The sequence below is a fragment of the Haliaeetus leucocephalus genome, unplaced genomic scaffold (assembly GCF_000737465.1).
Source record: "Haliaeetus leucocephalus isolate CR32 unplaced genomic scaffold, Haliaeetus_leucocephalus-4.0 Scaffold184, whole genome shotgun sequence".
Taxonomy (NCBI): Eukaryota; Metazoa; Chordata; class Aves; order Accipitriformes; family Accipitridae; genus Haliaeetus; species Haliaeetus leucocephalus.
This window is the reverse complement of record NW_010972620.1, coordinates 9,086,390-9,100,169: the sequence shown is the minus strand read 5'-3', so window position 1 is coordinate 9,100,169 and position 13,780 is coordinate 9,086,390. Positions and strand designations below refer to the sequence as shown.

Here is a 13,780-nt window from a genome sequence, read left to right as displayed (position 1 = left end):
GTTATACACACTGCCCATAGTGCAGACAGTAGGTACAGTTTATAGAAAAGTATCTATCTCACACAGGCAAGGAGATCTTGGTTCTCCAGCTCTGAATTTGTAAGCTTCTCCTGTTTGAGAGAATATAGTTCTTTGCAGTAGTGAATCGCACACCCTCATCTCTGATCTCAGAGGTGGCTGGTACTTTACCCACTTGGGAACTTGATGCTTCTCCATCTTGGTTCATTCCCATGATGTGGAAATTGCCAAGTTAAACACAGCACAAGAGAAGCCTGATAAATGCATAACATTGTTGCACAGAAATGCATGTAATCAATCTCTTCTTTTAACACGCATTCAATTAGAAGTGCCCAAGAGTTTTATCGTCCGTGCTTTTTTTTTATTTTGGAAACATTTCCCACTTGTATGGAGAATGGCCTCATTAAGCTGATTGGGATCTAACAGGCCTGTGTTGTGTGGCACTTAACTGCCTGGAGTTCCTATGCATTGCAGGCTACATGGTGTTTTATGGTTTTAGAGTCTAGGAGGGAAGGAAGAGAGTTAATATTCAGTGCCTCTTAGAAAGAAATCCACTTGTATTAATTGATGCCTCTTCATAAACCCTCCTATCATGCATGGTTTTATCTTTTATTGCAAGTGAAGCACACATTACTGATGTTAAGTTGCAAGAGCTGCACAAGAGCATTACAGTGTCTGTAACTTCTGGGCTTGATTCTAGCACTGCATGGGGCTCTTCATTCACGTCCTGTTTTATGTTCATTGTTTTAAAGGAGATTTAGTACAAAGAGAAGCTGTTGTGTTAGAGAGGACAAGTTGCTTTATAACTTGTGCCTTGGAAAACTGCACAGTCACAGAGAGTTGGATGCAGTCAAATGCTTGTCCCTTGTGGTCAGTGTCAGCAATGTCAGAACTAATACCTACTCACGGCACCTTTGTACCATCCCTCTAAAGATCTCATCACACATGACATAATTAACCCACACTTGCCACGGCTAAGTCAGTTACCATTAGCCTGTGTACTGAGGTATCAACCAGCGTCTGGGTAAAGGCAGGGTAAAGCAAGTGGACTTCATCTAAGCAACAGCCAGAGGGCTTGCAAATGTCTCGTCCTCTGCACACTCTCCTCCACAAGAGCGGAAATTATCATCATCACTAGGATAATAAACTATCCCTGGCTGCAGTGAGATGTTCATAGTAAGTGATGTATAGATCTCCCTTATCTCATAACACCTTTGCCTACCTACAGTGAATATACAGGATATGGGATCATATACCAGCCTCTTTGAATTGCAACTTCTCAGAACTGATAAAATCTGCCTATTCTTTGAACTAACACTGGCATGAGTTAGTTATTCTGGCTACTGTGAGAATGACATAGCAGACTAAACTCTTTCTTTTCCCTCTTTGTCAGATGCCTTTTCATCCAGCAGTGTCCCATAGAAATTCAGAGCAGTGCTGGCCAAGACAAGTGAAAGTATTTGTTTCCTGTATGCATCTACCACCCTATGTATACATGTTGCTCCTAGAGAAGCACAGAGCTTGGAGGTGCTGGGTTAGGCAGCCATTTTCCTTTTGCTGACAGAACTATTTTTGCTGTGATCTCCCAAATACTCTGAGCCAAATGGCCCTTTTGAGATGGATTTGGAAAAGGTGCTGTTTATGAACAGAAACATTTTTGGCCAGGGTAATTAATACCTGTGATCTTTTAGAGGGCTTTTTGTTTTGTTTTTCTTAAACAAGATGAAAGCTACAACTCTCATTTTTCACATGGTTCAGCTACTGTCGCGGTTTAACCCCAGCCCGCAACTAAGCACCATGCAGCTGCTCGCTCACTCCCCCCCACCCAGTGGGACAGGGGAGAGAATCAGAAAAAAGTAAAACTCATGGGTTGAGATACGAACAGTTTAAGAGGACGGAAAGGAAGATAATAATAATAATAATAATAATGATGATGATGATGATGATTATGATGATGATGATGATGATGAATTGGAATATACAAAACAAGTGATGTACAATGCAATTGCTCACCACTTGCTGACCAATGCCCAGTTAGTCCCCGAGCAGGGATCTGCCCCCTCGGCCAACTCCCCCCAGTTTATATACTGCGTATATGGAATACCCCTTTGGCCAGTTTGGGTCAGCTGTCCTGGCTGTGTCCCCTCCCAACTGCTTGTGCCCCTCCAGCCTTCTTGCTGGCTGGGCATGAGAAGCTGAAAAAACCTTGACTTAGTATAAACACTACTTAGCAACAACTAAAAACATCAGTGTGTTACCAGCATTATTCTCATACTAAATCCAAAACATAACACTATACCAGCTACTAGAAAGAAAATCAACTCTATCCCAGCTGAAACCAGGACAGCTACTTAATCCAGGCTTCTTTTTTTACCTCTTCTTGATCTAAGCATCTGTCTGGGTGCTTTGTTCATCTAGTATTTTTCAGGTTGAGAGATGGAACCCCATTAGAGGCTCTTTCACTTCAGTTCAGCTAGATGTTCATTGCATGGTGTCCATGCCCTCAGGATTTTGCAGGATGAAGTGCTGACTAACTGCTGAACTTCACCTGTCAGGTCAGGAAAGATACCCTATAAGTTTACTGTGTGTTCTTTGCTTTCAGACAGCACATTGGGCTTGGGCTGTAAGAGTTGCTGAATCAAAAGCTTCTGTGGTGTTTGGAGCTTCCACGTTTCTCCTGCTTAGCTGGAGTGTGCATATGACTGCAGGAGAGTAATAGATGTGCTGGTGCCCTGCTGCCCATCTGGACACAGCAGACAGCAATGCTCCCGTGAAGCCATAAATTACACTCCGTTTCTGATCCACATGCAAGTCTGAACTGTTGTTCTCCATGTGGTTTGGATCTAGCTTTTACTTCCCTGAACAGTGATTGTCTGACACCCATCTGCAAACACAGGCCTTATGGTTTTCCATGCAAAATCTGCCAGGCTGCTTTTTTGACCTATTTCTGGACATTTCTGTAGCACAATGCAAAATCGCTTATGTTTTCATGGGCTTGTAAAGAACAAAATGTAATATTGTTCTATTCAGAACAGCTTTTAAATCCTCCAGGAAATACTTCAATGCAAAAAACCCCATGGATCATCAACTATGTCGGTCACCTGAGAGGCAGAGATGAGCTGCAGCACAGAGGCTGGGCTCTGGGGGCATGGTTGGCCAAAAACCATTGAGCCCAAGGGGAAGGAAGCTCTGGTTTCTGGTCAATGTAGTATTGTTCCCATCACCGTAGGAACATAACAAATGGCTGTGTAAATACATGTATTTTATAGCATTCAGAAGTGATGTATATGCTTATATCCTTCCCTAACATTATTGTTGATCTTTAACTACCATGTGCCCAGGCAGCAACAGGTGCTTTGTTCCTTTGTTTTAGCATGATGGATTCAAAATTGTTGGGCAAGACCTGAGTGGCCCTGGGGGACAGAATAACTCTCCTGCAGCCTTGGCTGGAGGCAAGGAAATGTGATAATGTGCAGAAAAGTATATGGCTGCTCTTCAGACCAGAGAGCATGCTGGGGTGGGGGCTGTCATTTTAGCATTGAGACTATCTTGCTGAAACCGTGTTTGGTATTTGCCGCTCTCTCTACATCTGGTGGAACATTTGCATTAGTGAAAACCATTTACTGAAATAAAACATGGAAGGATTTAGCTCTTGCAAAGCTTGTCTTGATAAGACCCACTTTTTAGTGGATGTGCCACTCATGGAATACCAGGGTTCCTAGTGTCAGTGTCAAGGGAGAGGTGTTAGTCTGACATCTGCCTGGGGAACATCCCAAGACAGAAACTTTGTCTTTCTGGTAGAAGACAGAGGAAAGAACCCAGGAGTTCTCAGTACAGTGTGTACTGGGAGGGATCTTAAAGATCACCTAGTTCCAAGCCCCCTGCCATGGGCAGGGACATCTTCCACTATACCAGGTTGCTCAAAGCCCCAGCCAACTTGGCCTTGAATACTTCCAGGCATGGGCCAGCTACAACTTCTCTGGGCAACCTGTTGCAGTGCCTCACAAACCCTCACAGTAAAGACTTTTTTCCTAATATCTAACCTAAATCTACCTTCTTTCAGTTTAAAGCCTTCACGCCTCATCCTATCACTACAGTCCCTGTTAGAGTCTCTCCCCATCTTTCCTGTAGGCCTCCTTTAATTACTGGAAGGCCACAATACTGTCTCCCCTGAGCCTTCTCTTCTCCAGGCTGAACAACCCCAACTCTCTCAGCCTGTCCTCATAAGGGAGGTGCTCCAGCCCCCTGATCATCTTCGTGGCCTTCCTCTGGACCCACTCGAGCATGTCCATACACATTTAGTGTACTGTTCTAGGTTCCCCACTGCATGTTCAATATTGGCTTTTGTTCTTGTAATATGCAAAAGAGCTGTGTAATTCCACCAGTCTGCATTCTCTAATAGTTAAAAGTATATCTCTACCCTTTTCTGAAATGGGTGGATGAATGGAGTGGGAAAGTTGTACACATGCTACATCCATGAGCAGAAAAAAAAGACGACTTATATAAAAGATTTTTAAGTAAAAAAAAGTAAGGTCCAAAATTGAGGTCCCAGTCCTACCAGTCTTGCACATGGTTATTTATCAAGGGTGTTCACATTCTAGTGGTCACTATAAAGCCAAAGATCTGTAGCACATTAGATTATGCAAAGATATGACTCTTACAGGGTTAAGTTGCTCTAGTATCCTGTCCCAGTAACATCACAGCCCACTCACACTGCAGAAGCTGATGTGTTATGGGACAGATCTCCTTATGCAGATGTTCACATGAGCTCAGTACCCACAATTGTGCCAGATTTTTGAAAGAACCTTGATCCTATTTAGATAACAAAATCAATGGCCCTGATACAGTGAGAGTGTTAAATGTGAGAATGGATATTGAGCAGTTTTTGAGATAGGGGAATTATTTTAGCTGACAGGCTTAAAAATCTGGCTCCTAACAAAGGGAAATCAAGTTGAGAGTTTTGAAAGGCATCTAAATGACTATGACTGTCAGATGCCCAGAGCTCACTGGACTAAAATGTTTGAGAAGTGCACAGCTCTCTTGAGCATCCTTAAATATGCCAGTTGAAGGCTGCAACTGGATTTCAGCAGCTGTTCTAATCTTTTCCACTGTGTGCTGGAAGCTCTGGGACCTGTGGATGGATGGAACAACACTGAAAATCTGTGATTACTATTGGTGATTACCTGATCTTTATTAGCTGTCCTATTTAAAAGAAGGGGCTGTCAGTGTGCTCCACATGATAGTCAGCATATGGGCAAGTCAGTATGTTGCATAAGACTTTATCTTCCTTAGAAACTATGGCAGGAGGCTCCCATGTTTTGTCTTTTAGGTACAATGTTTAGTTAAGATCCTGGTGTAGTCCTTAAGATGGGTATGAGTAAGAAAAGCCCATTTAAAGAGGTGAAGATAATCAAACTATGTGAACTGTGAGTCGGACAGTAGTGGTCATTTACTGACAGCATGCTATAAGCCAGGAAAAACAAAGTTTTTGGATGGGTCCAAAGGGGAAAAAAAGGATAGCTCTGGAGGGCAGACCGAGTGATTATGGATTATTCTTATAACGCTTGTGAAATAGTCATTAAGAGCCTAGACAGGTAATGCAAATAACAGAAGGTGAGTGTGATACCTGAGGTGGTGTTTGGCATTGCCAGAAAGCATTCTGGGGGCACAAATCATGATATTCATTCCTGTTTGCAGCCAGCAAACACTGGGTATTGCTCATTTGTTTCTTTTCTACCTTGAAAGCAAAGTCTCCAGACTATGCAGTACCACATTTCCACTTCAAAGCAGCAGACATTTTCAGCCTGTGGAGCCTGGTTTCTGCAAGACTTCCACAAGCACAGTCCCAGTGCTCTGACAGGAACATTGTGCTTGCAGGCCTTTTGGGTTAAGATCTGAAAAAGTGCAATGGGACTATAAAATATTGAATTTAATTATGAGGGGGGAAAGGATAAGAGAGAGAGAGAGAGATTTAGTAAAATGGGTTGAGTCTTGCTTTTGTCTCCTTTTGAACATGAACACTCCTCCCCATACTGGGACAGTATGAGGAATGCCCTAATCAAATCCCAAGAAGTTACTGGGCACCTTTCACTGGCTGATGGATGTTTTTCACAATCTGGTGGAGTTCAGCCTGTTGTCGTTATTTAAGTCCCAGGAATGGCCCTGCCCCTCTATCACCTCTCTCAGGAATAGATACTAGATTAAGAAATGTGTTATGAACACCTTAACCTGTCAGTTTCCCAACCTTCAGTGATCCAAAGTCAACAGTAATAAGGAAGCAACATGCTCTTTGGCATTACTCTACTTTTCTCTCCATCTCAGCTGTAGTTTGAATCTGGGAGTATTAATATACTGCTTGCTAGCAATGGGTTGGGAATAGCTGCAGAACAGATTCGTGGCAGCTACTCCCTGCTCTGGGCCACAGAGATGCCCTGGGGATTTACTTGCATCATAGCAAATGCCCATAAGCATATCCAGAAGGAGAATGCAGACAGCACATTGCTCTTCCCACCTGGTTTTGTTGTTGTGGTTGTTTTCCAGTTCTCTCTCTAGGGCTTATGCGGTAATAAGCAGGTCAACATAATCACATTGTTATGAGAAAGAAATGTAGACATAATATTTTTATAAATTAATTAAGGGGGAGAGTTAATTGAAAATTTTATTTATTTTTAGGGAGTATTGACTTTGTATCTGGCCTTCTTACCAACGTAAATCCTTCAGTGGTACAGCTTTCCCCAGACAGCTGCCATTAAGAGAGATGCTTAAAAGTTGGGACAGCCTCAGACGACGATATCCCCTGAGAGTGGATTGCAATGTGCTGGGAAACCACCCTGTTCACCACAATAAATACAGAGAGCCAAAAGCATCTCTGACAGCCACAGCTGCTGTATTTTGGCCACAGTTAGGACATTCTATAAAAGGGCAATTATGGATACAGATAACCATTCTCATAAAAATCATAAATGCTGGATAGTATCCCAAGAGACTACCTACTTCAAAGAGCTCTAATCATAGAGATGCCGTAGTCTTTCTGGGAAGCCCGATTGCTTTACAGTGCTTCACTTTCTACATAATGTCTAATCTGAATACCTTAGGAGTCTGAACCCATGATTTCATGCCTTATCCAGAAGTTTCACGAAGAACAGATTGTTTCTTCTCTCCTTTTAGCAGCCTGTGAAAAATGCTGCCATCTAAAAATCGTAGAATCATACAACATTTTAGGTCGGAAGGGACCCCTGGGAATTATCTAATCCAATCTCCTGCTCAAAGCAGGGCCAACTTCCAAGTTAGTACAAGACCATGTCCAGTCAAGTTTTGAGTATTTCCAGGGACAAAGATACCACAGTGCCTCCAGGCTCCTGCTCCAGTCCCTAACCAGCCTCATATGACCCTGGATTGGTGCAACCTTGTCATAACAGAATGGCATTGTTGATTTATGATCAGCTGGTGACCTCCAGCAATCCCCAGGCCTTTTTCTGTAGGACAGCTGTATTTCTAATTGAATGGACTAATTCCCTGTCCTGTGTTTGGGTAGCTGATTATCTGTGCTTAAGTGCTGCATTTTGCATTTGATAGTATTGAATACCATCCCATTTATTTCTGATCCTATTTCCAGTTTGGCAAGACCATTTTGAATTACAAACCTTTAGCATACTAGCAGCCTTTCCTGGCATGTTGTCTGTACATTCCATGGTAATGCTCTCTTCTACTGAAAATATAATATTCTTTTTCCTTTTGTGGGTGGATGTATAGGTTCATTTGTTTGCATCTCTCCCAGAGCGATGACAGAAGTGCAGAGAAAGAGTCAATCTGCATTGGATTTTGGTAATAATTGGACTTTGCAAAGATAAAACAGCAAACGAATTGATTCAAAATCCACTTAAAGGTGATTCCAGTGTGTTCAGCATATTTGAGAACAAGCATGAGACAAGTTAGCAGCAGAAGCAATTTATCTGGGGCCTTTAGAGAGAGGAGGAATGTTTAAATTTATTTATTTAGGATTATTTAATTTTTTAAAATCATGGTTTGAAAGCTAGCTCTTGGTGGGAGCTCTGTGCACACAATAAGCGTGTTTGGCCTTGAGCACATGTATCTGGTTTTAGTTAAGCCAAGCTGGCCACACTCATTCCACCCTGCACATGATCTCATTCCATGCTGTCATGGTATCTGCACACCATCCAGCAATATATTAACAGCATGAGTAACGTGTCTTATGTTGATTATTCTGTCACCAAGGGAGAAGTGTGTCTTGTCTGGTAGGAAACTCAATTTGTTTTAAACAAAGCTCTATACTTACGCTGGAGAAAAGTCAAGAGCTGTGCCTTGTGTTAGGAGAAAGAATTGGGAAGGTGCGTGCTGGCCCTTGGGTCTTGGGTAAGGCCATTTTGGGACTCAGACCAGCTACAACCAGAGAAGATTGCGGCTCCTGCACTGACAAGCTCTCCTTACACTGCGGCAAGGCCATTTGCACTGCTGCCATCATGCTTCATCAGTTCATACTCTGTGACACTTGGGGCACCTCCAAATTCTATTAGTCCAGGAAGAAAAATGCTCCTAGTAGCTTTTATTTTGCATTTAATGAAATGACCAGGTTGGTGTTAGAAATGCAGTGTGCTGTGTGTCAGCCGAATGGAAGAAATGTCTCCAGGCTGCAGGGAGGAGAGGGAAGGCTTGAAAAACTTGTTCAGCTGCTCAGTGTTCATATTTGTTCTGTGTGCAGTGAACGAGCTGAAATCTGTGCCCCTGCTGGGCCTGTTTACAGTGTGTGTTACCCACAGGGCAAGTTTTCTGCTACGGTCATCTGTCAGATTGGAGGGGAAGGGCCATTGCTAGTGGCTGTCATTAGAGGCTGCATCATTCTCTTTGCATATTTACTGAGCTAAACTCCAGCCTCAGCTCTCATGTGTGTGATAAAGGAGGTGCCTCTCTACAGCATCTCAAGTGTGAGAGCCCCAAAGCCCTTTATAATGTAGAGGCTAATTCAACTTCAGATTGTGCCTGGGAGCAAAGCACTCCTCATTTGAAAAGGGGTAAAACTGAGGGACTGAAGGCTGAAGTTAATTGCTTCTCCCATACGCAGTCCTCAGAACAGATTTCGATGCATACATGACGCCCCCTCCATCCCTGTGCTACACTTAAACTGGTCGGTCTTGTTCTACTAAAAAGGGCAGGAGAATCTGGCATTAGCTGCTGCTGTGCTTCTTCTTTTTTTGCACAATCCACTGTTGGCACTTGGGAGTCCCCGATTCCCAGGTTTGGTCCTCCTTGTCTTGGTAGCCTCCCTGCAAGTAGAACTGAAGGACCTTTCTGGCGCACAGGGTTTTCCTGACCTCCTACTGCTGCTTTTTCTCTGGAGAGTAGCCTCCGACTCATCGAGGACGCTGCAGATCCAAACCCTCTGTGTCTCTTGGTTCCTTATATGGTAACATGAAGAAGTCTTAGCATTTTATTTCTGATTTGGAGTTACCCTGGTTGTCTTCTCAGCTGGGGAACTAGAAACTTTAAAACCACAGGCAAACTAGTTCTTACCACCAAGAAACCATACCTTGGTTCATGCATGTGTATGCCACTGTCTCACCACTGTCTTACTGAAGACCAGGCTGCATTGTTAACAATTATATTCCCCCTACAAAACCTTTGCAGCAGCTAGAGTTTTAAGCATTCCCATTTTTTTCCCTTCTGGAAAGGGCTTTAAGATGCTTGTTTTAACAGCAGAAGAAAGAGGCTGAGATGGAGGGAGCATGCCCAGCAGGCTGTGGGGCAGAGCTGGCTTTTCTGGCAGAGAGCACACTAACACAGGGGTGATGGTGGGCAGTGAGAGCAGGAGGTAATGGAGCTGGGGACACCTAGAAGGGACTTGAAGGGGCTCTGCACTCTTGAGCCATCACATCCAGACATGCAGGGAGTGGAGAAAACATTCCTGAATGGGGGCAGAGGTGTCCTTGTTCATCCCAGAGCCAAATGCATTTTGGTGACTTATCCCCACCTCTGACAGAAGCCATCCTACAAAAGAGGCAGAGCAGTGAGCAGACCTAAGTTTTCCTGATTGCCAAACCCTTGTGATTGTCTCTAGGAAGTCCTTGAGTGACTTTGATGAATTTGTGAGAGCCTGGAGTGATGCAGTTTTGCACTGGGTTAGTGAAGAGTGCTTTGACAAGGTGATATGTTCTTGTGCTGGAGTCCAGCCCACCCTACTGCAGGCTGTCCCCTCTACTGGCCACAAGCCCATCGCTGGATATAGTGCTGAGGGTGTATATGAGCATGAAACCGTAAGGAAAGTAACAGCACTTAATGACTTGAGACACATTTAAGGGCAGAAACAAAGCGTTATGATGGCTAAAGGAGCTCCAGCAAATTTCAGGGGCTGTGGGAGCTCAATGTCTCTTCAGGGCCAGCTGCTAGCATTTAAAAAGGCATATGAGGTTTTTTTTCCTTTATCTCTTCCCTAGATTTTATGCTGATGAGACACAACTCCTGACAAGCACTGAGAGCTGCACCCCTGCCACATATCCCCAGTGTGTCATCAGCCCCAATTTTTAAAAGTAACTGTAGGTTTCTTTTCTCGTGTTGCAGGTTCCACCATATTAGCTGAGCGGCTGGGACTGTCCACACCAAGCTCGCCCACATCGACACCCAATTCCCCCACCGTCCTCTGCAGCGGCGTCTCTGACCCCATATTGTCTACATGTGGCTCTGGCCCCCTCTGCAGCTCTATCAGTGGTAAGTGTGGTGGGATCCCCTGCTGCCTTGCCTTTGCCTCCCCTTGCCCGCTCCTGCACTGCTTCCCTTCACAGTCTCACACTTGTCTCCCAGAAGGACCCTAAAACCACAATGATCAACAGAGTCTCCTGACAGCTCCCTTGAGGGGGGGAAGGGAGAGCCTCTGCAAAGGCTGTTTTCAGTCTGTTTTACGTGGAAGCTGCTTAGATGCCTAAACAGCAATATATCTCCAACCCTTTTCATCATGATCGGTCCCAAGGGAGGAAGCAGGGTTTCTGTTATGTGCGTGGCCCTGTGATGCACAGCTCCTTCTGGAGAGCTTTGTGGCAGTGACATGTTGCATGCTAGCTTAGACTGGAGCTACAGATATTCCCCCCTTTCCCTCTCCACACACCTTCAGTACCCTCTGCAGAAAAAGGCGGTATTGATATTTCTAGTATGCCGATAAATTCCAGTGATATTTAGATAAATGTACATGCAGTAGTAAATGATAGGCTGTTCCGCAGCATTTTTTAAAACCCCCAGGCACCTGCATGATCCCAAGGCATTGATGGTGGGATATATAACTTACCAAATCCTTGTCATTGTTGTCCAAACCAAGGTTGTTTTTCACTGAAGGTACCTACCAGTCTCAAGTCTAGTAACTGGTGACAGCAAACATTCAGATTTGTAATGGGTTTTGAGGGAAAAAAATAGAAATTTTCTCATTATCTTGCGACCTCATCTGGCTTCATTGATGAGGCCTCATTACAGATGTGCTGTGAGCATTATTACTGCAGCCCATCACAGCTCTTGAAGCAATGACCCACTATGAGCTAGATGCTGTCCATGGGGGTACCACCCCCACCCCTGTCCTGAAGAATCCACACGGGGTGATCTGTAGCTAGGCATTGTGGTCTCACATCCTTGGATCAGCCCTAGAGATGAAGCACTGCTTGTCTTGGGAGCTGCTGCCACCATGTGCCACCCAGTCTCTCCCTTTTCAAAGCAGTTGGCTTGATCTGCCCCTCCTGGTTTTTCCTCCCTTGTTAATGTTTAGACAGTAGTTTGAAAACGTGAAACTGCTCTTTGTCCCTGCTGCGTGGGAACAGCTTTCTCTTGGTTTGCTCTGTGTGGGCAGCAGCTCCCAGCAGTTGCTGCTTTTCTGCTGTCCTAAGCCTTGGCATGTGAACCAGGGCTTAGCGAGTGGGACAGTAGGTCACAGGAAGGCCCTCTGATCCTGGAGCATCCATTTCTGCTAGGGCATGGTTCCTCCTTCTGTAGCTAGCTTCAGGGCAGAAATTACCTGGCATGTCAGGAAGTGTTTTAAGCGGCATGGTGACCCTGTTCTTTGTGTTTCAGGGACAGCTCCCAACTCTCCAATCAGCTTGCCTGAGTCACCCATCTCCCCGTCTGTCTCAGGGCCCTGGGGAGACGAATGCACCATCTGCTACGAGAACATGGTAGACACAGTCATTTACTCCTGTGGACACATGTGTCTCTGCTATTCGTGTGGGCTGAAGCTCAAGAAGATGGCCAACGCTTGCTGCCCCATTTGCAGACGGGCCATCAAAGATATCATCAAAACATACCGCAGCACTTAGAGCAGCAGATGCTGTGGTGGGGACTGGGCAGGTGGGGAGGAGGCTGTGAAACCACATAGGTCTTGGCCTCTACTCATCATCCAGGAGATTCAAAAACCATCACCACCCACCACCCTGATCTCCTCTTCCATGGACAACAGATGAGATAAGCTTAGATGCTGCTCTTCTACCCTCCAAGCAAGCCCTGGGGCTGAACTCCAATGTGTCAGGGAAGTTGCGATGGACTAATCTCCCTTGTGGATTTTAAACTTTATCTCAAAAAAACCCCAGCTGGTGCGATCATCCCTTTTCTACACCATGCACAGCAGAGAGGAGTCTCCAATGTTTAGCAGGGGCAGCAAGTGGTAAAAGGTTCAGTGCTACACATCTCCTTCCAGAGACACCCCACGTGCAGAGGACAGCTTCGCAGAAGAGGAGAAACAAGCGACATGTTTCCATGTACAACCAGCCTGACTGTGGGAAGCCCCTTAGAAAGGACAGAGCGAGGCAAGCTTTGACCCAGCGAGGGAGGTGCAGTGAGCACATTCACAGAGGAAAGGCCGGGGCCAGTCCAGAAAAGGACCCAGGATTTGCAAAGCAACACCTGCCCCACATCTGCAGGCAGAAGAGCAGCCCCGTGGCTGTCCTCCACTCCTCCCTCGCTGTTCCCTGGCAGAGGCATTCCTGGCGAGTTTGGCAGCCAACAGTGGCACTGGCCTTGCCCCCTCTCAGTGGCATCCAGCCGTCTCCTGTTGCCATCCCGTTGCATGACGAGCGGCTCTCAAACCCCACCACTACCAATTTGCGTGTGGTCTCCACGCAGCACAAGGGATTCAGCAGCATCTCTGCCCCCACGGGCCTGTGGGAGAGGGAGATGCGCCCCCCTCACCTTTCCTCCCCCTACCATCCAGACAGCACTTGTGAGGAAAAAATAAAAGAAAAAAAAGAAACAAAACCCCCAACCCCAGTGGGGAAGAATGTATAAACCCACATGTCTGCGGGTTTCATTTACTGGTAACTTTATCACTGTGCTTTAAGACAAAACCAGCCAGGTGGTACTGAGCCCTTCACAGCCAGCCCGCCGGCAGGACGTGGCTGTCCTTACATGTTAGGAAGAAAGGAAAGAAAAAAAAAATAGCTTGAGGGGTTTAGTTTGCTTTGGTTTATTTAAATAAATAAATCCCCTTCCCTCCAGCCCCAGTTGGGAACCCTGCGGTCCCCATGGTGGGTGCCTGCAATGGCTGCCCCTGTGGTTGCCATGACAACCGCCACTCCGCCATGGCCCCTGGCCTGTCCAGGGCTGCCGGCCCCTGGGCCCAGGCATGGTGGCTCCGCAGCAGCAGGAGCTGTCGGTCTGCCCCCCAGCCTGCTGCCTTTCAGGGCTGTGCGGGAGGTAGAGATGGTGCCTGGGCCCCGAGGGGTGATCGGGCTGGAGTGCAGCAGCAGCAGCATTCACCCTGCCATGTTGCCCACCAGGCCAG

General features: G+C 45.7%; 1 protein-coding gene across 1 annotated transcript in view; it reads left to right on the top strand.

Moving 5' to 3' along the window:
- The window catches only part of NEURL1 (neuralized E3 ubiquitin protein ligase 1), a 67,854-nt gene extending 54,914 nt beyond the window's left edge, over window positions 1-12,940 (top strand). The window contains exons 5-6 of the mRNA XM_010564993.1: window positions 10,591-10,737; window positions 12,079-12,940. Coding sequence (XP_010563295.1) covers window positions 10,591-10,737; window positions 12,079-12,320 — 389 coding nt within the window. The 3' untranslated portion in view covers window positions 12,321-12,940. The remainder of the gene's footprint in view (window positions 1-10,590; window positions 10,738-12,078) is intronic.
- Window positions 12,941-13,780: the final 840 nt, after the last annotated feature.